Here is a 25,073-nt window from a genome sequence, read left to right on the forward strand (position 1 = left end):
TTTTTCCCACCCCGCCATAAATTTTTGCATCTCCATCATCACCTCCGTCACTGCTGCTTTAACGTTGACGATCTGTGAGCGCCGGTTCTGTTCTGTATCCGCCACCCCTCCACCTCCCCATCGCAAAACGCGCCTCGAATCTTCCACACCTTCTTCAAGTGACAGGTTGGCCCCACCTCACTCCGCTCTGGGTTGCTGGCCCTTCGTTGACTCGAGAAATCAGCCTCCCAACTCCCGAGAATATCCCCACCTTGGCCACGGTCCCTTCCGAACGCCGAACGCTGGTAACCTCCGTTTGGAAGCTTTGCCTGTGTTCTGTGTCCGTGCTTTTCATATCGATAGACGCAGTCTCCTGTAAGCCCGATTTCAGATGTCATTTTTGCAAAATTGCCCATCTACCTGACCGTACCTACCCCGCGGTGACCTATTCTCTCATCGGTTAGGTACTTGAACCCATCGCGTGCCTTCTCTCTACTACTCCCACCACTAGCACCACAACCATCACCACCCACCATTAGTTCCTGTGTGTGCCATCCTACGAGGTAGCACGCGACATCCTTTTCCCGCTTGCAGCAGGGGTCCAGGTACTTGGGAAATAGTACAGAACTTGGGGCAAGCGAGACTGCAGCCTTGGGCAGTACCCGAGCTTATTCCTGTCTACCTACCTACCTACCTATTCTTTATTTTCGGCCTCGGGCCTTCCTTCCCTACCCAGCTCGGCTCCCGACCACGTTGTCGGTTTCCACCCCCCTCCTACCCCTCCCTCACATCCCAGGGTCGCCACTGTGTGCCGCTTCGAGACTATGAACGGGTTTGACGATAGGGTCTGTGGCTTCAGTGTGAAATATGGTGTCGGTTGCTAACACAGGTCGCATGCACAGGACAGCCCAAATATTGACGAAATGGCCCAATTCGGAGATCACGTCGACGATGCGACCTTCTCGCAGATTCTCGAGATGGACGAGAGCGAGGCAGACCGTGATTTCAGCAAGCCTCTAGTGTACGGTTTCTTTGAGCAAGCGACAGAGACGTTTCAGAAAATAGAGGCCGCCTTGTAAGTATTCTTCCCGGCGGTGGTGTTCCGTTCCTCCTAGGCCATTTTCGCTTCCTTCTACCAGTCCCCAATGGCGGCTTTCACGGTAGCTAAATCCGATCTCTCTTCCCCTTTCTCTGCCTATCCCAAGGAAAAGAAAGGGAAGGGGATGGGGAAATACGGGGTTGCATAGAAACAAACCAAGTCGGAATCAGACTAACGATAGCCTTATATCAACAAACAGAAAAGCCAGCAACCTGGATGAGCTTTCTAGCCTGGGTCACTTTCTTAAGGGTTCTTCCGCTACTCTCGGGTTCAACAAGATAAAGGACAGCTGCCAGATCATCCAGCAATACGGCCATAGACAAACCGTTGATGGCAACCCCGAGCCTGATGAGGAGGTCTGTCTCAAAAAGATTTCTGAGGCCCTCAAACAAGTGAAGCTGGACACAGATGAGCTAGAGAATCGAATGACGAGGTTCTTTGAGGAGTGATGAAGCACATTGGAGCGAGCTATCCGCACCGAGTGCGACGCTTGTGGCAAGACTCCCTCGATTGGGCATCGGATCAACACCCGGCCGGTAACGGACAACAAGGGGGGCGACGGCTGGTTTCTGTTAGGACAGGTAGGGTGCACAATGTCGAATGGGCAGGCAGCAGCAAGCGGTTGCTTAGTGGGTAGGAGGGTAATGCGAGGCCGGTCGAGCCATGTTTTCAACGAGTCAAGATACCAACGGGCAGAAGGGGCTTGCCTATGAGATATGCGGGGTATATGTGCATAGTGAGCGTGAGGCATTCCACTGCTTATAAACGGCCTTGGGGCTCTGGTTTATCTGGGTATGGGTAGCCGTATGTGCATCCCTGGCCTATCAAAGTTAGAGTTGTCTTGGTCGAGGGTAGTCTAGATTTCTGGCTGTGGCCCAGTCCACCATTGATGACATTTTATGAGCATGGGCTATTTATGGTGCACAGTGATTTGGGATGGGGGTGTTAACGGACGAAATGCCAGCAAGTGTTGACTTTCTTACAACCTAGCCATAGTGAGTGGAAAGCACAGACCATGCTTTGATTGCTCTTCAACAGTGGGAGGAGCTAGAATTCCCTTCCCCATTCACATCACATCACCTCACTACCAATGACAGGAAATAATGACTTGAAGGACCTACCAACTCGGGATCATTCACAATTCACAGTAGACAAACCTCATCCAAAAGGCCTGTCTAAGATCGCCTCATTGACTACGGCCCCACCTCGCAGCCACTCCCGGTTCACCATTTACATCCATCAACTCCAACATTATTACACCAACATCTTTGCTTCTACCAACCCAACTTACCTACTCTACCAACAACCCACCAACCAACCAAGCAACAAAACCACACCCAAAAATGCCCCCCAAACCCTTCCCCACCCGCCCAGCAGCAGTAGCCATGACCACAGCCACAACCCCAACAACAGCAGCACCACCACCCTCGCGCCCAACCCCACCAACGCACTTCCTCTGCATCCCCTTGACCGCCTCCCCCCGCGCCCGCGCCCAGCTCGCCACATCGCTGTCTGCCTTCCGCTCCGACGTGTGTGGTGCGGCGCTTGGCTTTGGTGGGGGTGGTGGTGGTGGTGGTGTTGATCTCCCGCCGGATGCGGTCCGTCCGTTGGGGACGCTGCATTTGACGTTGGGGGTTATGAGTTTTCCGGTGGGGGCCGGGGCGGCGGTGGAGGGTGGTGGTGGTGATGATGGGGAGGAAGGGTTGGGGAGGGCGAGGGAGGTGCTTGCTGGGGTGGGGTTGGCGGGGGTTTGGAGGGGGGTGGTGGAGGAGTGGAGGGCGAGGAGGGAGGTGGAGGGGCAGGTGCAGGTGCAGGTGCAGGGGCGGGAGGGGGGAGGGGGTGGTGGGAGTGGGCTTGGTGCTGAGGGGAAGGGGAATGGGAAGGGGGAGGGTGTAGGGGCGCTTGTAGAAGAGGGAGGAGAGAAGCAGCTGGAGGAGATGCCCAAGATTACCCTGAGAGGCCTGGCGAGCATGCAGCCGGCAGACAAGGCAGCGGTCCTCTACGCGCCTCCCGTTGACCGGTTCGGGCTGCTCCAGGCCTTTTGCGAGAGGGTGCGGGACGTGTTCAAGGACGCGGAGCTAATGGCCGACGAAGGGCGGCCGCTGTTGTTGCATGCTACCGTGGTGAATACGGTGTATGTCAAGGGGAAGGGGAGGGAAGGCGGTGGGAGTAGGGGACGGGGGAATAGAGGAGGCAGGGGGGGCAGAGGAGGGCGGAAGCGAGAGCGGTTGGTGTTCGATGCCACAGATATCATTTACCGGTATGAGGACCAGGTGTGGGCAGAGGATATACCGCTCGAAAAGGTCGCGATATGTAAGATGGGAGCACAAAAGGTGGTCATAGACGGGGAGGAAGACGAGGCGTATGAAGTGGTGGCCGAGGTTGCATTCTAGGCACGCCGTCTCGTCTGGACTTAAAATTGGATTTCGAGCCATCTGAGAAATGATATGTTGGTCCACCCAGAAGTGAGTCTCCATGTATGTACCTAGGTAGATGGGCTCGATGGGATGCTTGACCCCATTACGCAGCAAGGGCAGCTCAGGGGCCAGCCCCACTTGGTGCCTCTAACGGTCCCTAAATAAGCTTGGACCACCCCCGCATCAGCTGTTCCTAGCGCTGAATAACACCCTGGTCGCCAGATCGGACAAGGCTGAGTGTGCTGAGCTCATTCCCAGTCGCCTGGTCGCCTAGCGCTTCATTCCACCACGCCACGACAAAGACGCAGCCATTCCGCGTCGGCCAGGCAGCTGCAACAAAACTTGAAGCTTCGCCCCCGACATTGGTCAGCAATTTTTGACAGAAAGCATATGTACCGCTGGTCGGTGCCATGTAGTAATACAGTTCGTTGTCCGCAAATCCCTCAGCCCGGTCTTATATCAATCTAAATACAAACAGCTTCCCCCTCAACTAGGTACGGTAGCAGAGGATACCGAGAACGAAGCCAACAACCCCCTTGCCGTCACGATATGCCACGAACAGATATGACTCCTCCTGCCAAACGCCGCCCCTTCGTAGGGGCCGGGCCCAAAGGCAGCAGCACGAACGGCCCTCGCTCTCCCCCACGACCGACCCGAACCTCCCCAAACAACACCCGCAACGCAGGTACCGCCAACGCCACGACCAACCCGAGCAGTAGCAGCACTTTCATCTCACCACCCCCACGAGCCGCCCTGAGCGGCACCTCCTCCCCAGCCCCCGACAACCCTCGCAACAACACCACCACCACCACCACCAAAGCCAGTCCCCACCTCGCCCCGGCAACACTCGCAGCCGCAGCCGCAGCCGCACGAAACCGCTCCCCCTCCCCCTCCCCACCCCAAAAAAACACAGCAGCAACCACAACAGCAAACACAACCGCCACCGCGGCCGCCATCGCAACCTGCCAGTCGGCGCTCCGCGAGAAGGACGTGCGCATCGCCTCGCTGGAGCGCGAGCTCGCCCTGATGGAGTCCGAGTTCCACCGCGAGCTGGACAAGCTCAGCAGCGCCGAGAGCGAGACCGCCGCCTTCTGGCAGGCCAAGTACGCCGCGCTGGAGAAGTCGGTGGGTGTCATGCAGGTGGCGGCGGCGGGTGGGCAGGGGCAGGGGCAGGGGGTGGGGTTGGGGTTGGGTGGAGTGCAACATCAGGGGCTGGGTCTGGGTCACAGCCAGGGTCAGGTTTATGGGGGGATGGATGGGATCGTGGAGGGTGCCGTGGATGTGGATGGGCAGGTGAGGGAGATCAGGGACGCGTGGGAGCGGGTCAGGGATATGCTGGATAAGAGGGAGGACGAGGTTGCCGAGTTGAAGGCGCAGGTCCGGGGGTTGAAGGAGTGGGTCAGCGTGAGCACGCGGGCGGATGGGGAAGCGCAGACGAGCGATGAGGTTTTCGGGGAGGGTATGGCACGGTTGGGGAATGGTTTGCAAAATTGGGTGCTGGTAAATTTTAGACGGGCAAAGCTTGGTAAGTGTCTCCGGGTCTCTGGGCCTGGGATGAGGTCGAGACGGGTCGGACGGGCACTAACGGCAGCAGACCTACCCGGCGCCCATGAGGATACGATATCGGAATTGGCCCGTCTGGTGCCCATGTACGAAGAGCTAGCCTCGACATCGAGAATCCATTTGCTTCAGTCGGTTGTCTCGCGGTATCTTGTGGAGCTCGTGTTTGGCGCTTATTTTATTGGCCTTCCTACCGACGTGGCTGCGCAGATGAAGCAGGTCGAGGCTTTCCTCTCCTCTAGTAAGATACCCAAACAACAGATGAAAGAGAAATGCTTATTCTCTCATAGCATCATCACCCGAGTCGGTCAACCAGTGGCGATCCCTCACCCTAACTACCATCAAAAAGGACGCCAGCGAGAAGCTCGAGACCGAAACCTCCAAGGTCGTTGAAACCGTCGTTTCCAAAGTCAACGACCTCCTTGACCCCTTAACACACACGAAATCAACAGAGGCTCGAGATCAAGGCCTACAAGCACTCATCCACAGCGCTATCGAACTCTCGCGTCTACTCGCCGTACAAAAGGCGGTCTTCAAGATCGAAATGCCCGAGATCCTTCCCCACCAGTGCATCATGTTTAACGGCGAGACGATGGAAGACATCGGGGGGGAAGACGAGGACAGCCTGGCAGACAGGGAGATCTGCTGTGTCACCTTCCCGGGCATTATCAAACGGGGTGACGAGAGCGGTGGGCACTTGCAATACCGGAACGTGATATCCAAGGCCAAGGTGCTCTGCAGTCCAGAGTAGGGCGGCTCAGTGATTGGGGCGTCTTACTCCAAACTAGAGCAGCATAGAGAGGGTTGGGAGGCTCGGTATCTACTTCCCGTGACCGGACGACACGTCTGCCAACGGTCATGGGTGCAGGCCAGCGATTGGTGTTGTCTTCGGTTCTGAGCTGGTTGGGCGGCGGCGTCATTACCGCCAAATCGCTAGGGCGGTATATAGGGAACTGTGACTCGATCTCGTTCTTTACTGGCCTGCGAGGCCCGAGTTTGATTGATTCTCAAGCTCGCGCCGAATCGGATTGGTTGGCTATCTCCCGGTCTGACTTGGGGAAGCGGAGTCATGCTGTCCTGCCCGAGGGGGGGTTACAACAGGACGGACGACCATGGCCATATTCAGATGCAACCAGCGAGCTGGGACGTCATTGGTGTCGCAGAGCCGCCAATTTCCCCCACCCGGGAAACCGGCGTGGCCGATGCAGAGGTTCGAAGTCTTCCCAACGCAGTCCTTGCGGATCGTGTCATCTCGCTCTGCAGGTCTCCGCGGAATGTCTTCGTCGGTCGAGCATCGAGGCGCGAGGATGAAGACCAAGTCATCCCAGTCAACCGTATGGTCCGGCGACCCAACTACACGGTTCGGATCTTCGCCATTCCTCTTGGGCCACGACAAAGACGACATGTCGATCATAGCTTCGACCGGTGTCCACTTCGGTCCTAGGGTGGCATGCATTGCTTGCATGAGCATTCAGAGCCTTGCTCCCTCGGGAACCATGTGGCCGGGAACTGCATCTGGTTCGTCGTGGGGCCCGCTGGGCTGCTCTCTCGGTCTCTATCGGCCTTCTTTTTAGCAATGACGGCAAGTGGCTGATCCGGTGGCTTGCATGATGGCGGCGTGATCCTCCGTGGGTTAGTTACTAAGCACCAAAGTGAGCATCAACGTCGGGCTGGGAGACGCACACCCGGGAACTGCAACGCTTTATTTAGTCTGGTAACATGCATGCCAAGATAAATGGGGGAGAGATACCGATGGCCGAGGGTTCTCTAAGAATTAGTGCCATATAATAGGTTTTACTTTGATCGAGTCCTTATCAGATACAGCCTCAGACCGGCAATAGATAGATACCCTATGGACTCGGTCTAGCTAGCTGTCACTAGCTGCTGTGGTACGTGAATACAATGGTGCCAGCTTTTGAGAATAAGACGATAGACGAAAGCCCGGCGATCACAGCTGCATTCATTCCCAGCTTCGCCGCAAAGCCCGCTGCTCTCAGGGATTTTCGGGCAGCCATGAGGTACGCCGAAGATGAGGCTCAAGTACAGACCCTCGCTGGCAACCGTTTGCGTCAGGGGAATGGCAAAGGCGTGGCGCAGGAGATGATAGGCAAGATGTGAGCGACTCGGTTTCGGTGGTCCGCTGATTGCGCACGACACCACACACGTGCTGTGCGCAACCGCGGAAACCGAGAGCCCAACCTCCGCAAAGACCTCGACCCCGAAACCGTCAAACAAAGTTGATCGCGCACCTCCCACGGCGTGTCACCTGTTGATAGGCTCCGTGCGATGACGCATGTGTGTACGGCGCGTCTCCAACTTTGACTCAGTACTTTCCGCAACTGCGGAGAAGTCTGCATATCGGCAAACCAAAGTTCGCGGAACGAGATTAGGGGCTAGGTTTGCGGTGAGAAACCGCACCTCGGATGGTTGCCATTGCAACCGCTATGCGACATGGACGGGCACTTGCCCCTTTCCGGCCCCAGTCGAGGGTCTTGTGGGACGGCTAAGGGCGGGCCGCACATACGGCAGCCAGTTAGTGAAGTCCGAGGCGCGTGGGAAAACCCCTCGGCCAAAGTTCCCCGAGTTGCATCATGTCGGAAGTCGGTTGGAATTGTGCGCGCAGATGAGCGTGAGTGGGCGATATCGATTGGACGGAGTCGATAGTGGGAGGGCACGAGTCGGCCAGGCATGCCCAGACCCGGCGTCGTGATTTTCATTGAAGATGGGTGTGAAGCGCGTCAAGCGTGAGGGTGGGACAGGCCGGCGGTCGTCGATGGGAATCCGCCAAAGTTGTATGGTTCGGTAGTAATTGCGTGTATGCAGTTGGTTTGACTAGCGCCTCCGCTCCCGCACCCACATCTCACCATCGGGCAGCAGTAGGAAGACCTCAACCGAGACGACCGGAGCCTACTAGGAAGCACCCCAGAATGGATCCGACGCATGTGCGCTGACAGGCAGGAGGCACCTAGGGCAGGGAAGGTAAGGTAGGTAACGGGCCGATCTGGATCTTGCCCGTTTGGAAAGAACGAAATTGAGGGACCAAAACAGCAGGAATGAGAAGCAACGACTCACCTCGTTACAACATAAATCGACCCCGCCCCCGACCTGGAATCCCACTGGCAATCCCCGTCAGCTTCCAATGCCTCCTCATCCCCGCCCCTGATCCCGCCTCCCACTGTGCCAATCCTCGACATCACTCTCGCATATGCCTCCATGGCCTTAGTTTTGGTCTCGACGCTGCCCACCTAAACCCTGTCCTAGGCATCGACGTGGCTGGCGCTGGTCGTCTTGCGAAAGAGAGTCGTCGAGAATAGCAACACTAGTGCCATAGCGGTTGGATCGAAACATCCGCATCCTGTTTTCCTTCTCTCCATTCAGCTGGCTCATAGGGCCAAGCCTCCAAATTGCCTCTTTTTTGACGTTGTCGGGCAACGACTTTGGTCCAAACGGCAGCTCTTGCTGCAGCTCCGGGCTGGGTCACGGCAGGATCGAACCCCAGTCAGCAACCCCCACCTCCAAGCCACCCCGCCTCACAGCACTGAGGCGCACCCCGATCAACCGCCCGGCCACCATACCACACCACCGTCATGGGGGCCAACGTCAATCCCGCCGATATTTATGAGCTCATCGGGCCCCGCCGCCGCCGCGCCTACTTAGATAGCCAAGCGCTGTTTGCCAACTACGGCAATCAACCCCGCTGGGCACCGTCATTGACAGCTGATAATCCGCTGGACGAGGACGACGAATCTGAATACGGCACCAACTATGCGCAGTACGACCATCCCCAGTACGACGACGACCAGTTCGAGTACGCGACCGCTTCAACTGTCACGTCCGGGACATCCACGATGCCATCTGCCGCTTCTCGCTCTGGCTTCAGCAGTCGACACAGCCGTCGTGATATGACACATATCACGACGCCCACAGAACGCCCGGGTGACCCTCAACGGACGTTTCTCGGACAAAACCCTACCCCCGGTGCCGGTCCGCGGCGCCCCGGTCAAACACTCTGGTGCGAGTTTTTCGGGCTCCTGGAATGCCCTGCGACGTTCGGCCTTGACGAGGAAGACGAGTGGATCCAACATCACGTCGAACATCTCGAAAACCGTTTCCCGCAGACGCTCATGTGCTGGTTCTGCGATCACGTCCCCTTCGTCGCCGAACATCACCGCAACGCTTATGCCAACTTTGTGGAGCGCATGCAGCATGTAAGAAGCCATGTCGTCTATGATTACTCGGGGAGCGCGGACACGCGCCGCGACTTGCACCTTGTCACGCACTTGCATGATGGCGGTGTCCTGAACCCCGACCAGTTCGAGGTCGCCATGCAGTATGACGAAACACCCGAATCGTGTCGCCTTACCGGCGATCATTCGTACCCCCCTTCTTCGTCGTCGTACCAGCCACTCGGCCAAAGTGTAGGGGTGGAATTCCACGACCTGAAAAGGGAAGAACGCGAGCGGCGCCGCAAGCAAAAGCAACGGCAAAAGCCCAGCCACAGACGATAAGACGGTGGAGAAAAGAAACCGCGAACATACTTGACTTGACGACTTCGCAAATGCGCCATACCGTCATTGCGCTATCAAAGTCAGTTTATATATCCGTTGCAAGGGGAAAGCGGAGACATTTCTGCCTGAAAGGAGGAGTGGTGTGCCTGGCTGAAAGCAGACGCGCTCACAACGACGCGTCTTCTTTTTGTCGCTCAGGGGCTCGGGCCCGTCGTCGCCCCACCAACCAACGGCCCGACCCCGGACCATCGATCCCGGACCGTCGACCCCACATCTCGGGCGCCGACCCGGCCAAATCCCGACAAGACAAATACTGTCCGTTGGCTTGAGCCGTCGCCGAACGGCCAGATTCTCTTTATGCTGTCTCTCTCTTGGTTTTGATTCCTGTGTCGTCGTTGGGGATTTGCAATTCTCTCTCGGTTTTTAGGGGTTGTTTGTTTGTTTCGCCATCCCGATACCCATTTATACCACTGCAGACGAGACGTCGTATCGACAGATGTGAGACCGGAATCCAGACCGCATCACCAGGAGACAATTATTCCGCTTCTTTTCTCTGGGATTTGGGAGAACGGGACCGATAACCTCTGTGAGGAACTGTGTTTTGCCTCGGGCTTGCCCGTTTTTTCTTCTTTTTCTTTTTCTTTTCTTTTATGAGTTTTCCCATGATGGGTGTGCTGGTTTTCGAGTATTTGGGTTGAAATTCTTCCTGAAGTGGTTGTTTGTTGAATGTGTTTTTATATGACCTGGCTTGCTTCTGGAAGTCCTGAAGCTCGAGGGGGTTTTGGATGACAGGACACCACACAATGCCTGATGGTATGCCACAATGCCTGATGGTATGCGTCGGTTGGTGAACAAGAGGAAACGACAGAACGAGGGTTCCGAGGTTATACACGTCGGTTATTGCTTTTCATCTTGGAAATTCGGCTGGCTGAGGATGTCTGGCGGGGTTCATACTTCAAGTCTGTTGAGCAGCGGGGAGATATAAGCAGGAACAAGGTCTTGGATCGTGGAGTAAACGGTACGTTTTTCTTGGAGGACGAGGCCCTAGGATCCAAGTGGGTTCGAAAACCGCGGAGCGGACAATCATTACGGTTGGAATAGGCCCGTCTATGAAGGAAAATTTCCGAATGTTGTAGGTCTTGATATCAAACAACTCGCAGAGTCAAGAGAAAAACAGACTTGGGCTCTCCAAAAGAAAATCTCGAACTCGGCTCACGTTGACCGCCTTGTGGGCAATAAAATAACTAAGGTGACACAAGCCCATATCAGTGCGCAAGTTCGCCTTGCGTGGCAAGAATCGGAGTTACGAACGTAACGCCTTGAACCTCCTTTTCTCTCTCGTTATCACACGAGCTTCACAGACAGCTAAATACTCGCCCTTCCATTGACACGGCACGCGCCGAGGCCCGCTTTGCCTTTGTGAGTCTACCTAACAGGGGGAGTGGGTAACAGACCCGAGATAACCCTGCTGAGTGGTCTCGCGCGCCCTATTTTTTGAGTATATTTTGTGTGCGCTATCTGTGCCAATATGCCTTGCGTTCGCCTTGCGTTCGCCCTGCAGCTCAGCCGGCCATCCGTCTTCTTCTAGTCCTATCGGAGTTTTTATTTACCAAATACGGTTTTTTTTTCTTGAATCGCTGCGACGAAAGGAGAAGGGGTTGCGCCGTGGCAATGCAGTTCCAAGGCGTGGAAAGCCTCGGTGTGCTGGGGCTGCCTGGCCCGGTTTGGCATGCCCGGCTACTTGGTTGGTTGGGAGGCGTTGGAGGAGTGGCCAATGGATAGATTGGATATGGCCGTGTTGGGATCTGGGCGAGGTGGGAGGTGCGTGGCCCCCATCGCGAATGGCCGGTTCCGGGAGAGGTGGTTGCGGGATCTTTTGGGGTGGGCTTTGGGTTATAAGTTTCGAGTGGATGTTGGACAGTATGTGGGTGTCGGAATCGGGACAAAAGTCCCACGGTATATGCTCTATATCCACACTATCGTTACACGGAATAGGGGCACAGATTGCTGCCGTGACAACTATGTTACAACCCCGCCCCCTCCTTCTCAAGGCCCATCGTCAGATGTTGTTACCCGGAAGGTAAGGGATGTTGGCTCCAGAAGACAGCCCTGTTCCAAGAGCAGCTCCGTGGCTCCGCTCATGGCCTGGGTTGGTCCCCGCCAGTCGTACCTTGCGCATCGCCGCCCAGCGACAGCTCCTCGACCGCTTTCTGTACCTTGTCCACTTCCGCCTCCGCAGGCGCGACAGCACCTTGTGACCTGGCCAACTTGTTCTTGACAATGACCTCGCCGATCTTCTCGAGCATCTCCTCAGACAGCTCGGGCGCGCCACGCTCGCGGCGCTGCTCACGCATCTTGCGGTTGTACTCCTGCACAGGCAGCAGCATCTCGTCGATGCGGGCCCCCTTCTGGCGGGCCTTCTTCTCGGCCTCGCGCGCCTCGATCTCGGCGACGTACTCGGGGGTGTGGCGCGTACGGAACTTGGAGTATCGGTTGCGCAGCTCGTCTAGGACCTTCTCGGGCATGGGCGGGCGCAGGAGGGTTGGCACGAAGGTGCGCTCCTCGACATCGAGGCGGAGCGTATCGTCCGGATAGTCTTCTTTCGGGATCGGTTGCCCCTTTGGCCAGGGGATCTGCACGTTTAGTCCCGGGACCATGCGCAAGAAGAACACCTTGCGCGTCGGCCGGTCGTGCTTCACCCGGATGGGCTTGAGCTCGCGAATGATGACGTCGCGGATCGTGCCGGTCGCCGGGTCTTCGAGTGGGTGTACGAGCCGGACGGCCGAGATAGGAATGTGTTCCTTCATCTGCTGGACGGTCCTTGGGTCTTCTTCTTGGACGAGGAAGTCGGGAACCCTGATGTTCGTCTATTTCCATGTGTGAGAGAGCGTGGCGCCAGACGCAGATATGGGGGGGATTCTTACAATGCCGACGTTGCCATCGACCTCAACCGTCATGTTAGTCTTGTTGATGGAGCTAATTGCGGAAATTTGGCCCTTGTAGGCGCCTTCGGTGATGACGACTCTGTCGCCCGGGGCCAAACAAAGTAGTTTCGCCCCTCCTGCCCAAGCGCCGCGGGCCTCTCTCTGTGCATCGGAGATTTTGGAAGTGAGTGTGGCCCGGTCGGGGGAAATCGAACCCCAGTAGAGGTTGAACTGGTTAGATTTGGGGATATCGCGTTTTGGTGCGAGAGGACCGAGCTCGCGATCTTCGTGCCGGGCCTTGATAGCAGCCCCAAGTTCAAAACCAACTTGTTTTCTCTGCGTCATGACTTCTTGGAGGTTCTGGCGACGCTTCCCGCCGTTGAGAGCGTATTCCCTGCGCTTGGCTCGCCGTGCAACATTGCGCTCAGCCATGCGCACACGGCGAATAATTTTGTCCATGGCGCCGGCGAGGGGTGGGAGGAGGCCGCAGTCAGGCCAATCGAGTTGCCGGGCCGGGGAGATATTCGGCGGGCGAGCGGTGCCGGTCGATGTTGGTCGCTATCGTCGGAGGGGTGTTCCGGAATCCCAGACTGCTTGGTCTCGACGATATCCAGGCCGCCGCCATCTCGAAAAAGTTACCCTCCCACCGATCCTAAAGCATCCAATGGGCCCCGCTTTAGAGACCCATTATTTTTGGACCGTTTGACGGCTGGCAATGCTGAGGTAGGTTTCCAATGACAGCTGACAGTCGGCTGAACAGTCTCGCAGGCTCCGCTGACAAGTCTTGGTCTCTGGGCAAGGATCTATCATGCATCTCGGCCCATTCATGCACCACTTTGCATTAAAACTTGTTCAAATGCAGGGTTCTTACAACTGTTTCCAAAAGGCAGAGAGCCATCATCAACAAACCTGGAGCAACCTTGGAAGAGAAGTGTCTTTGCAACAATATCCCCCATCTCGCCCCCTACCTTAGGTACCCATGTAAAACCCTACCCACCATCCGCGTCCTACGTTTTCCCCGATGCTCGTGATCCAGTGCCATCGGACAGTTCCGAGTCTTGCAACGATAGTTACGACTTGGCGGGGGGCGTTTCTCAGGTTGTCCCCGAAACCATTGCGGCTCATGAGCTTGGAATCTGCACCGTTGTTCCACCGGCCTCCCCTGCTGGGAAAGCTCGGTCCCCAGGCCACCCAAGTCCTATGGATGGCCTAGGACTTTGCGGGCCGCTCATGGCCGGGACGCGGGGGCACGCGCCACAGCAACTGCTGCTCATCCCGGTTTTGGTGCAAGCACATGGAGCTACGGAAGGGAGGTCTCCAATTCCACAATTGCCCACTTCCCCGATATTCAAGGGGAGGCCGCCGTTTTAGAACAATGATCTGTTACTGTTACAGCAGTGAGGTTGAAATAGGTGGTTGTACCCGACTAGTCCTCAAATAATTACCGCTGTGTCGGGTTTCGAGGAATCGTTCCACAGTTCTACGATTCAATGCTCAAGGTTCTGTCATGGTTGCTCCCCCAGACTTGGGTACCCGCCCAAGTTCTCGTTATTTCGTAGCTCAGCCGACGTGTCTGAACAGGGGGCAAATAATGAGAGCTCATCCGCCAGGAATCACATCTCCCTGCCACCCATCTGGTTACAGGACCCGGGACTGCAGTCATCCTCACGTGCTTGAAAACGAACAAATCAACCAACTTCCAATCCTGTACCAACCTAATGAATGACAAGTGAAGGTCCACCACCCAAGGCTCCGCAACCTCTTCAGGGGCTGCCGTATCGTTTGCTTCGGAGTTTGCCAGCCCTGGGCCAGCCTTCCTGGGGCCCGATCGACAAAGCAAGCATCAAGCGAAACTGACTGGTCCGTCCCAGCTCCGACCGCAGCCATCTTGATGACGACTTGCCGTTTCGCAGCCCTTCTGCCCCGATAAGAAGCGGAAAAGAAGTCCTGCCACCCTTCTAGGAATTCTGTAAACTCTGCCTAGAGAAAAAATGCAAAGATTACCTCGTTCACGTGGCATCTCATTACAAAAGTGCCGAAAAACAAAACACGAGAAGAGACCGACACTTGGTCGTGGTGCTGCCTCCTATCAGCGCAGACCAAGCGAACAGCACTTGAGCAAGCCCCCCCGAAGCCTGGCAAGGTTCTGTCCACTCAGAGCGCCCCATTCTAGGCGGCACCCACTCAACCCCTTCTTCTCGGCCATTCCCCCAGCGCACTGAGCACTGTCGCCCTTTCTCTGTCATCAATTGCAGCGACCGCTGACTTCTGGCCCTTTTCCACACCCGAACACTTCCTCCACTTTTCACCTTTTCCATCTCTCTTGCATTTACTGCATCAACAAACCGGCGACCGATTCTCCCAGAGGCATCGCCTGCCGCCTTCCCTCATTCACTGCGACCCGCGACCGCCGTTGTTTCTTTCTCCGGCGACTTCCAGATCCTACGCCTTGTTTGCAGCTCATCCTGCTGCAGCATCACCAAATCCATCCCGATACCCTTCTTCACACAACTCTAGTCCCCAGCAACCATGGCCGCCGAGCTGCGCAGAAAGCTGGTCATCGTCGGCGACGGTGCCTGCGGCAAGACCTGCTTGTTGATGTGAGTGTCTTCGCTATTCCTGCCGACCACGGTCGGTCGGGGGCGATCTTGACGCTTTGCCGTCATTTCCTCGTGATCGACGCGTTGCCGTACTAACTCGCTCTGTTACCAGTGTTTTCTCCAAGGGTACCTTCCCGGAGGTAAGCCAACTCCCTCAACTTCATTTTCGCACCTTAAACAACAGTCGTTGTCCTTGAACCCTACATTGCCGCAGACCGCCTCGACATTCGGCTCCCCTATCCCAGGACTCCCTCCTGCTATCGGGCTTCCTTCCTTCACCGCATCGAACCCAACCAAACCTTACCACTGCAATGGCTAACATGGCGTCCAGGTTTACGTCCCCACTGTCTTCGAAAACTACGTTGCCGATGTCGAGGTCGATGGAAAGCATGTTGAGCTGGCGCTATGGGATACGGCTGGCCAGGAGGATTACGACCGCCTGCGGCCCCTGTCATACCCCGACTCCCACGTCATCCTAATCTGCTTCGCCGTCGACTCGCCCGACTCCTTGGATAACGTTGGCGAGAAGGTTAGTTGCTATCTAGGCCGTTCCAGATGAACGCGTCACGCGGCACACGGCTCTCAGATTTGCTAACGCTGTTCTTCGATAGTGGTGCTCTGAAGTACATCACTTCTGCCCTGATGTCCCCAAGATTTTGGTTGGCTGCAAGAAGGATCTTCGTTTCGACCAGAAGACGATCGAGGAGCTCCGCAAGACCAGCCAGCAACCCGTCACCCCTGAGCAGGTAAGCCGCATCAGAATGAGCCCCCGAATGGCCAGCCAAGAGGCGGGCATCGGGTTGCCCACATTAGGGAAGCGGAGACTAACGCGATACGGTAACAGGCCACAACGGTTGCCAACAACATCAAGGCCACCAAGTACCTCGAGTGCTCGGCCAAGACCAACGAGGGTGTCCGTGAGGTGTTCGAGTTCGCGACACGGGCGGCTCTCCTCAAGAAGGCCGGGAAAAAGAAGAGCAAGTGCGTCATCGCCTAAGCGTTGGCCGATTACGAATAGCCGCCTTCACGGCTGTCAACCGCTGTTGTCCGACATGGACCGTTTTGGCAACAGAACGCCCGTCACGATGGGGTCCTTGGCCCTAGAAAGAGAGATAGAATTCCTCACACTTCTTTTCCCAGCCGGCGTGAGAAACGCCGAATGGTGAACGGCCGCGTGCTCCCGGATAGTGGTAAGCAGGCACTCCTGGCGAGGGACGGAGAAACGAGAATTCGACGTTGGCAGCTATGAGCCGAGGAAAGGGAGGATGCAATCACGAGCATCGTGGGTAATTCTAGGGTACTGCCCACGCAGGCCCTGAGTCTCGGCTGAGTTGGAGATGGCCGGCTAAGCAAGTACTGGGCGGCATGCAATAATCCAACACGTCCTCTTCCTTTTCTATCTTGTCCTTTTTTTTCTGTCTCAGATTACTTGACGGTACCGCGGTTTCCCATCCTCGTTTTTACTAGTTAGCTATCTATTTATTCATGCTCTTTTTTTGGACCAGGCTTCGTGTCTTGTGTGTCTTGTTTATTGAGGTTCTGGTCCATTGGTCTGGTTTCTGTTGGTGGGTTGAATAAAGTCACATAAATCCCATATTGCTCTGTCCCTCTTGACGTCGGGCCCGTTCTAGATCGGAGAGTTTAGGTTGTTGACTATGCATGGTGGCTCTACATCACGCTATGAAAATGATCGGGTTTATTCGACACCGAGCACAATCATTTGGGAGAGGACCTCAGGAATCATCTTTCATTCATTGGCGGCGTTCCCGAATCTGAAGCCAAAACCACTGCTAAAATGCCGTCCTCTTCTCCGCATACTACCAGAGAACATCTGTCGACATAACTGAACCGTGTAAGAGAAACGAGACTATTCATGACTCATAGCCCGGTGGTTGATGGAGATAGACCGACTGAGGGCACGGGCGCGAGGTTGAACTCGGGAATTTAGACGGGGCAGCTCTGTTGAGACGGGTTAGGTTGGTGACACGCCTTTGGATCAACACCCACACCGGAAGGGGAATGCGAAGGCAGGTAAGGGGTAGGGGAGGGAGATGGGGGAGTACTTACGGCGCCGCAAGAACCGCACGACTTGTTCTCACTGTCCGATGCGGCTCCGCACTTGGGGCAGCTGCTGTGGTGCATGTTGACTGGGTTGTCTTGTGTTGTGTTGTTGAGTGGTAGGTAGTTGTGGGTAAGTCTTGGTTTTGGAGTCTTTCGTGTTGTGAGATTCAAGCAGGATGAGGGTGGGTTCAACACGAAGTTCAACCTGAGGGTGGGAGAGCGGGGTCTTTTAACAACCACCTCCATCCTCCATCCCCGGGCCTTCCTTCCCTCAACCACCCTCCCACGCAACTCTACTCTTGCCCGTTTTGGGTCTCCTACGCCCCGTTCTGCTGCATCGGTAGGTCGATTGGAGGAGGTGGGCAAGCCTACTCTGCTGCACGAGGCGAACCGCCCGCCCACACAGCAACCAACCCATCCACCCCATCCACCGAACGAACGAACGAAAGGCTGCATCCAGGCAGCCACCTCCACACCCTCCCGCCCAATAAAGTCATCTGCTTTGCATTTGCAAATCGAAACCAATTCCCCCGAATGACCACCCTCCACATGGAAACTGACCGGGCTTTTACCTGAACCCCCTCGCACCTACCGGCGTCACACACGAACGGGAGCCCGGCGGACCCCGCACACCGAAGAACCCCCCCCTCCTCTTAATCATGTGTAAATATCCCCCCTTCGAGGGCGGGGCAACCTAGGTGGATGTACGTATAAGTCGTCCCCAGCCCAATCAACAGCGCCGTTTTCCCACGTAGCCACGGGAGATAAGCGGGATACGCCGAAGGGCGGGATCAGGCAGCGGGTGGGTTAGGGTGCGGGGTGCGTGTGTGTGTGATGCGTGTGATGCGCGAGGCGCCGAAGCGATTACGGGTGCTTCCCCACGCCAAGTGCTCCGGCGGAGCTTCGAGGTAGCTCCCGTGGCCGGTCAAGACATGGTCACACCCTTTGGTTAGCTGGGGAGAGCTGGACTTAGGAAGATGGTTTGGGGGTTTGAGGACAGAGCGAGGCTCCGGGAGAGCGAACTAACTGGATTGGGTGAAGGACATCGGGTGAGTCAAGTTAAGCAGAAGCACTTGGTTAACAAAACGAAGCCGAGTTAGGTAGACAACAGTGTCTATGATCTACAGGGTTACTCGAGGGTCCAGCAACTTTTCAAGCCTCTGGCGATGTGACGTCGAAGGTCACTAGGATTATGAGCACCGTACTTCGTAGTCTGAATTATTCCGCTTCACGTCGAAGTCTAATTTATGATGTATATGAATAGCTGAGCAAGCCTGACGCCGCGCTGGACCAATGCGAGGGTTACTCATCAGACCCTGAATCGCTTGCCCGCCCATTTCCCCTTCTATTATGCTGTCCGTATATGTACAAGTCCATAAAATATTAGTTAGTCTACCCACGTCAGTAACACTGCCTGGTATCCCCTTCGCCTGCAACTCCAAAGTCAGCCACTGAATATGTCACAACTCCATTCGCGCGGTAGTCAGTATCTCACCTCTGATGATTTTCCCTATCGCCTGAAGCATGCTCATCACCATGACCATACACCCGAACCCCGCGACCGCCCAGGCCACATACGTCTTCCACGAGCGCGTCGTGAGCTTGATGTAGCACAGCGGCGGCAATATGTAGGCCATGGCGGCGGCGCTAGTGCCGCCTACCAGATCAAACACGGTGCCCAGATCGCACGTCAGCAGGCTCAGCACCATGGCGCTGAAGACCAGGCTCGAGCTGAAGATGAGGTGCAGGTTCATGTTGAAGGGCTCGCCCGGGAAGTAGTAGTTGAACATGACCTCGCGGCAGACAAAGGCCTCGAGCGGCAGGGTGGTCAGCATGTTGAGGCCGAAGCAGAGGCGCGCGATGTTGACCATGGTGTTGTCGGCGGGGAAGTTGTTGAGCACGTTGCCCTGCGTCTTGTCGCCGAAGACGAGAAACCCCGACAGCGCCATGAGGAGGCAGGCGACCATGGAGACGCCGGTTGAGATGTGCGTGACCCGGGCGAAGCGGTCCATGGTGGGTTTTTCGAGGGAGCCGTAGATCAGGAGGGAGTTGTGGTGGCAGACGAAGGCTGGTTATGTTAGTGACCAAGAGTCGAGGGTGGGGGGTTGGTTGTTAGCATAATCCAAAACATACCGAACGATATCACCCCGATGGCCTGGAATATCCCGTCATTGATCACTAACATCCGCCAGTCCTTCAGGACCCCCCTCTCCTTGGCCGGCACCATAGCGCCCTGCACCACCACCGTCACCACAATCACCGCCATGCTCACCACCGCCAGCGTGCTCGCCTTGGCCAACTACCCGCACGCAATAATCAGCCCTCATCCCCAACCCCTATTTCCCCCTCCACACACACACACACTCAAGACAGAACAACGCCAGAAAGGAGGGACTCACCTTCGCAATATCCCGATACAACGACAGCGGGTAGCTAATGCACAGGGTAAACACCACAATCACCACCCTGCGATCCGCCAACAGTCCCACCACCGGCATCTCCCTCAACCCGGGCCATACCGCCCTCAACACACTCGGTATACTATCCCCCACAATCACCCCAAACGCGACCATCCCCCCAAACGCAAACGCCCACTGCGCCACGCTAATCGCCACCAGCCCCGTCCTCCCAAAACACTTCTCCACCGTCCCCTGAAAGGAACTCGCTCCACTCAACTTCGAGTTCACCACAATCAGCCGGATCGTCCAGTCCACCACCACCGTCAGCACCACGAGCAGCACCACCCCCGCCAGCAGCCCCGCCTGGCGGAACGCGTACGGCTGCCCGATGATGCCCGCACCGATGATGCTGTTGGCCATGTTCATGAAGGCGGAGGGCAGGGAGGACTTGGGCCGGGCGCGCTCGGCGGCGAGCCAGGCTTCGGCGTCGTCGGGTTCGCTTCCTCCGCCTGAGGTGGTGGCGATGGTGATGGAGGGGGCTTCGATGCCGGTGAGGAGGGGGACTCGTTGTTGGGTGTGCGTGCGGCTGTGCTCGTCCTCCCGGTGTTGGGAGGTCAGGGGGTCGTTTTCGTCGTCGAGGGAGAAATCGGTGTCGAAGCTCTCGCGCCCGGGGTAGGCGTCGGGGTTGGGGTGGGTGGAGCCATTGCTGGTGTTGTTGTGGGAGTGGTTGTTGCTGGTGTGGTCGTCGACAAAGGTCGGGCGCAGGTCGAAGCGCACGCGGTTTGGGGTTCGGGGGGTGCGTGGGTTGGTGGTGTTGTCGTGGGGAGAGCCCGGGTGGACTATGAGGTTGTTGTTGCTTTCGCCGTCGCCGTCATCGTTGTGGTCGGGGTTCGGGGAAAGTAGGCCGGTGGCCTCTTCGTTGGTGTTCCCGGCGGCGGCTGTGGAAGGGGATGATGATGTTGCGCCGTGTCGGTTGGTAGCGTTGGCAGCTGCTGCAGCGCCATGAGATGCGGCCCTGGCCATTCTGCTGCACTCAGGGCATTTTGCGCAGTCGCAAGCTGGGTCAGTCTCAGTCTCGGCCTTGGGCTGTGCGGGACAAGATCTTTTTGGTAAAGTAAGGTGGGTGGTTTGTTAAACAAAAAGATGTCGATCACGGCAAGAAGTTGTTATTGAGTGTGTAAGATAACTTTCAGGGCAATTGGAGCAGCGTTACAAAATGCAATCAGCCCAGACCTGAATCCCGGGCGGCCAATTAGACCCCTGTCGGGTTCTGCAGGGCGGCTCAGGGGTCGAACACACCTGGAAGTGGAGGGCGGAAACAGCTGAAACATGTGAGCTCCGGACGGATCCGGACGTCATACAAAAACATACAAAAGGGACAATCATGGCCGGAATACCGGCAGCCCCCAGTTATCTCGATACGGCCCAAGGTGCGAAGAGAAGTTTTAACTGCGTTATTTCACAGAATCTTATTATAAGATAGTACAGACAAATCCAGAGCTCCCATTAACCGCGAGCCATATGGTTATCTGAGCCCTAAGCAAGCTCGCCGTGCTCGTGCCTGTCCACGCCTTTCTCCTGGGGTATCATGTTGCAAACTCAACTGCCCTCTCGTTTGCCAGGCGTGGGACACGAACCATACACACACACACAACACAACTACCGTACTCAAAGTGGTAGCATTTCCCGCCAGCCTGATCTGTGGCTGGCTATATCCCTTTTCTTCTTCACCAGCATGCTGGCTCCTCAAATCCAGAGCAGCTAGGCTGTAAACTGAACCATGTCCAGAATCACCATTATCATGTTCTCACCCAGCCATAGCAACAGCGGCGGCGATGCATAGCACGAGGCCACACACGCTGCCCCGCAGCCCACTCGCGGCATTGACCTCCGTGTGCGCAGACCCCGCGCTGGTCGACGTCTGGGCAGCCCCGGGCGGGGGCGGCTCCTGCCCGCTGAAGCCGGGCATGATGGGGTGCGCCGAGTCACCACCCGTCGCGCCCGATGTTGCCACGGGATTGAGGGTTGTGGTGGACGAGCCAGCCAGCGTAGACGTCGGCTTGGGCTGGGGTGCGGGTTTCGCCGCGAAGCCGATGCGCATCTTGTCGGCGTCGAAGACGCTGTACACGTTCTTCAGGAAGGTGTCGCCGATCAACCAGGTGCCCTTGTACACCTCGAAGCCGTAGAGGTTGGCGATGCACTTGTTCTCGTCCCTCTGCACGACCCAGTCCGCAGCCGAGATCTGGTAGTCGACGCCCGAAAAGGTGAGGTGGATCGGCAGGGTCGTGTCGCACGGGACCTGATACTCCACGTAATCTCCGTTCTGGGACGAGCTCGTCCCGGGGATCAGCTTGAACAGCGCGGCCAGGTCATCCGGCGGGGCAAAAATGAAGGATGTGCCCGTGTCGATGTAGGCGAGTTTGCTTTGGAGGCCGGCTGACTTGCCGTTGAGGCTCGCACCGTCCAACGTGACGGCCCACTCGCCCTTTTCCTTCTGATCAGGCCCGATCGTGTGGTATGTGATCTCGCCTTTGTATTTGGTTTTATCGATGCCGCCAAACGTCACCTGGCCATCGTTCTGTCCATCGGAATCCCGGTTCATCGAAATGCTTACGATGAGCGAGTCCACCACCTTCTTCTCCCTCAGCGTCTGCAGGAACGTTCCCGTCACCGATGGGCTCGTGGCAAGACCCAGGATGCCATCAAAGGCAAAGTGCTTGAAGTCGTCCGTGGTGTAGTTGGCGAGCCCAAAAGACAAATTGTGCGTGAGGCCAGCAAACGTGGCCGTGTCCTGGCCAACGCTTCCCGTGAGGTTCCCCGAACCGTACTGGATCATAAAAGGCTTCTTGTCTGTCCGCCACGATTTCGAAGTGCTGGGGTCAAATGTGTCGTGGAGATGGCAGGCATCTGAGTTGCAATCGGAGCCCATGAGCCATGTGTTGGAAGCACCCGTGTCAAGGAGCATGTAGAAGGGTTGCTGGGCCGCGCCCACTTGGACCCTGATGAAATACGAATAGTCGGGCCCGTACTGATAGATGCCTGCGCTGTTGGGTGCAGTCGGGTTGGCGGGCTTGGAGACCGCATATGTATTCTTCCTCTTGCCCAACTCCGACCCAGATGCAGCTTGCGGTCTCCCGAATTTGCGAGTGAGCCGGGTGGCGGCTTCGGCTATCGGGTCAAACTTGGAGGGATCGTGGGGCTATCAAGATGTCAGCACAAGCATGCGGTGGACCGTGATACCGGGCTTCGGCACAGGGCCGGCGGCACATCCGGGAAAACATACACGAGTCGGTTTGTGGTAGAGGTCGACGGTAAGCCCTTCAGATGTTTGATCTGACCCATCGTTGGTCCTCCTCCCCCCAACTTTCGCAGGACCGCACTCCTCATCCGGTGCGCAGTGGCCCTTCGGAACGAACGGGAAGAAGGCGTGGGCGGTAGCAACCCATAGCGTCAGCTGCAGGAGCAGAGTTGCTGTTCTCGTCATGATGAAGAAGCGCCACCGGGAACCTCACCACTCCCACACCTGTCAGTGTGAGGGATGGTTCGTCGTCAATGGGTCCCGGGGGGTTCGTATGCTCGAGGCACGAGCTCGGATGTGAATGGCTGACGGTTGCTCAGAACATGTGAGCAGCGAAAACCGGTTTGGAGAGCCGGACAAGGCCTTGGTGTTGCCAATTGCCTGGCGGAGAGTCACAGACTCCGGCACCGAGAGTATTAGAGTAATTAGTGATTAAGAGAGCGACATTGGTGTTCCACCCAGAATGCTGAGTTGAGGCCGTTGGAAAATTATCGGCAAGACAAGGAAGAAATGCGATGATGGCGAAATGTGAAATTTACAAAAACCGAAACTGGTCGACAAAGCAATCGGAAAAACGGGCGGCTGGAAAGACTCGAGACAAGTGGAATCGGACGACACGAGGTTTGTAAAGGATGTATAGACGAGAGAGAGACAAGGCCTTGGGCGAGACGCTGAAGTGATGTATGCAAGACAGAGAGAAACAACCAACAACGGGCTTTGATGCAGGATGCAATATGCAAAGTAAAATAGAAACCCCTCGTGGACGGACACACCATGAACAGCCCAATGAGGTGGGCCGGTGGAGGGGAGGGGGAGTAGATGTAAGGCGCCGAGTGAGATCGCGGAGGAGGAGAAGGGAAAGGGAGTGAGGCAGCGGGCGGCGGCGGATGTGGATCTGATGAACGCCCGGAGCCGGGCCCATCGTGGAGAAGAAAGACAGGCCTTGGCCTGGACCTGGGGGTGCGGACCTTCACAACCTGGTGGCTGGCTGTTGGTGCGGTACATGGCGTTGGCTTGGTGTTACGGTAATATCAGGAGGTAGCAAACTATCTGGGATTTGAGGATTTCCTTCCTGATCGAGACATGATGGAACACTGGCCTGGCGCTGGGGAAGGGCGAGGGCACATCGTCAATTGGCAGCAGTGGTCCTGTCTTGAACGCATTCTTGCCATTGGACGCGAAATGCGGGTGTTCTGCATGCAGTATGGCAGGCTCGGCTCAGTGTGGAGAGAAGCGGAGCGTTTCCTCAGAGTGTAACCCTCTAATCCGGTTGGGATCCCAGTTGGTGCTGATCGGCCGTTGGCAGAATGCTAAAATGGCGCTCTGAGACGAAGAAGCAGAGGAAAGAAGAAGAGCCGCGTGGGTTGATGAATTCCGTGCGCAAACAAAATCCCGGGTGCACCTTCTGGATCGTGGAGCTAGTTGACGTTTAATCTTCCAGTCCCGCCGTGATTGGACGGTGGTTTAACAAGCTCTGGGGTGGGGGGGCTTCTCATCCCAATTTGTGAGCCCCGGTTTTCCGGGCTTTGCCAACCCCCGGTACCACGATTTGGCCAGACCGTGTCACTCGCGGTAACGCCCGGATAGCTCAAACAACACATTCGTCGGCCAGCCGCGAGATCCTCATTTTGGAAAATACAAACACACGCAAGCCTGCCACAACCGCTGCAGACGATATGCTGTTGGCGCTCGTCGACATGCAAGACTGAGGGGCCAAGCGGGTTTAAACAGGGGACCGGCGCTAACTCGCCCCAGACAACAGTGCTACCTAACCCCCCTGTCATGCAGTGCCAAGGACCGACTTGGGACCGTCCAAAGTTCGCCCAATCGGTTTCGGTCACCGGTGATGGGCCACACGGCGACATGTGCATATCAAGCAGGCGCCATGCCGCTCAGCATTTCGAGGCGGCAAAGACTCAAAAAACTCCATGAACCCTCAATTCCGTTCAATGAGCGAGAGCTGATATCAAGGCCAGCCGCCACGCCGCCCAATGTCTGAGGGAGATCGGATCGTCGAGGCTGAGCTGTGCGCCTGTTTCATCTCGACTGGGAAGATGCTTCTCGCCCATGGTAGATCCGAAGATCTTTAGCTAGCAGAAACCCCTCTCAGGACCACATGATAAAGGTATCAAGTACACAGTATGTACTCGGTAGCTAACTACAGTATGTACGAAGCCCAACTGACTTCGCAACCTCGTCGATCGGGTCCAATTTTGGGTCCATTTGCC

The 25,073-nt window shown here is 56.5% G+C and overlaps 7 protein-coding genes across 7 annotated transcripts; 4 read left to right on the plus strand and 3 right to left on the minus strand.

The window, feature by feature from the left end:
* Window positions 1-803: 803 nt before the first annotated feature.
* F5144DRAFT_605357 (signal transduction histidine kinase) lies at window positions 804-1,527 on the plus strand (the record flags this gene model as incomplete). The annotated part of the gene is made up of 3 exons (XM_066791423.1): window positions 804-824; window positions 882-1,054; window positions 1,278-1,527. The coding sequence occupies 3 exons, from the start codon at window positions 804-806 to the stop codon at window positions 1,525-1,527; spliced, it is 444 nt and encodes a 147-aa protein (XP_066639547.1).
* Window positions 1,528-2,463: 936 nt separating this feature from the next.
* On the plus strand, window positions 2,464-5,806 carry F5144DRAFT_497702 (uncharacterized protein; the record flags this gene model as incomplete). Its single annotated transcript, XM_066786222.1, has 5 exons — window positions 2,464-2,841; window positions 3,067-3,391; window positions 3,974-5,020; window positions 5,087-5,296; window positions 5,346-5,806. The coding sequence occupies 5 exons, from the start codon at window positions 2,464-2,466 to the stop codon at window positions 5,804-5,806; spliced, it is 2,421 nt and encodes an 806-aa protein (XP_066639548.1).
* A 2,667-nt stretch (window positions 5,807-8,473) lies between these two features.
* F5144DRAFT_340884 (uncharacterized protein) lies at window positions 8,474-9,594 on the plus strand. Its single transcript, XM_066784225.1, has one exon. It carries the CDS (start codon window positions 8,643-8,645, stop codon window positions 9,561-9,563), a length of 921 nt encoding a protein of 306 aa, XP_066639549.1. The 5' UTR covers window positions 8,474-8,642; the 3' UTR covers window positions 9,564-9,594.
* A 2,107-nt stretch (window positions 9,595-11,701) lies between these two features.
* On the minus strand, window positions 11,702-13,719 carry F5144DRAFT_595102 (mitochondrial 54S ribosomal protein uL24m; the record flags this gene model as incomplete). The annotated part of the gene is made up of 5 exons (XM_066790659.1): window positions 11,702-12,430; window positions 12,488-12,881; window positions 12,926-13,112; window positions 13,499-13,623; window positions 13,679-13,719. 5 exons carry the CDS (start codon window positions 13,717-13,719, stop codon window positions 11,702-11,704), a joined length of 1,476 nt encoding a protein of 491 aa, XP_066639550.1.
* A 1,192-nt stretch (window positions 13,720-14,911) lies between these two features.
* Window positions 14,912-16,147, plus strand: F5144DRAFT_340271 (neuronal RhoA GEF protein). The gene is made up of 5 exons (XM_066784223.1): window positions 14,912-15,087; window positions 15,200-15,227; window positions 15,419-15,616; window positions 15,699-15,833; window positions 15,932-16,147. The coding sequence occupies exons 1-5, from the start codon at window positions 15,017-15,019 to the stop codon at window positions 16,082-16,084; spliced, it is 585 nt and encodes a 194-aa protein (XP_066639551.1). The 5' UTR covers window positions 14,912-15,016; the 3' UTR covers window positions 16,085-16,147.
* Window positions 16,148-18,549: 2,402 nt separating this feature from the next.
* On the minus strand, window positions 18,550-23,031 carry F5144DRAFT_550453 (transmembrane amino acid transporter protein-domain-containing protein; the record flags this gene model as incomplete). Its single annotated transcript, XM_066787637.1, has 7 exons — window positions 18,550-18,578; window positions 18,644-19,216; window positions 19,282-19,447; window positions 19,548-20,649; window positions 21,200-21,313; window positions 21,359-22,746; window positions 22,831-23,031. The coding sequence occupies 7 exons, from the start codon at window positions 23,029-23,031 to the stop codon at window positions 18,550-18,552; spliced, it is 3,573 nt and encodes a 1,190-aa protein (XP_066639552.1).
* A 123-nt stretch (window positions 23,032-23,154) lies between these two features.
* Window positions 23,155-24,217, minus strand: F5144DRAFT_341007 (uncharacterized protein). Its single transcript, XM_066784227.1, has one exon. It carries the CDS (start codon window positions 23,848-23,850, stop codon window positions 23,278-23,280), a length of 573 nt encoding a protein of 190 aa, XP_066639553.1. The 5' UTR covers window positions 23,851-24,217; the 3' UTR covers window positions 23,155-23,277.
* Window positions 24,218-25,073: the final 856 nt, after the last annotated feature.

The sequence above is a fragment of the Chaetomium tenue genome, assembly GCF_020726465.1.
Source record: "Chaetomium tenue strain MPI-SDFR-AT-0079 chromosome Unknown F5144scaffold_6, whole genome shotgun sequence".
In the NCBI taxonomy this organism is placed as follows: Eukaryota; Fungi; Ascomycota; class Sordariomycetes; order Sordariales; family Chaetomiaceae; genus Chaetomium; species Chaetomium tenue.

What these genes read in the sequence shown, in the direction of transcription:
- F5144DRAFT_340884 (XM_066784225.1), top strand. Translation starts at nt 8,643, where the DNA reads ATGGGGGCCAACGTCAATCCCGCCGATATTTATGAGCTCATCGGGCCC.
- F5144DRAFT_340271 (XM_066784223.1), top strand. Translation starts at nt 15,017, where the DNA reads ATGGCCGCCGAGCTGCGCAGAAAGCTGGTCATCGTCGGCGACGGTGCC. An exon ending in GGCAAGACCTGCTTGTTGAT is followed by an intron (nt 15,088 to 15,199) that starts GTGAGTGTCTTC and finishes CTCTGTTACCAG; the next exon opens with TGTTTTCTCCAAGGGTACCT. An exon ending in AACCCGTCACCCCTGAGCAG is followed by an intron (nt 15,834 to 15,931) that starts GTAAGCCGCATC and finishes ATACGGTAACAG; the next exon opens with GCCACAACGGTTGCCAACAA.
- F5144DRAFT_341007 (XM_066784227.1), bottom strand. Translation starts at nt 23,850, where the DNA reads ATGTACCGCACCAACAGCCAGCCACCAGGTTGTGAAGGTCCGCACCCC.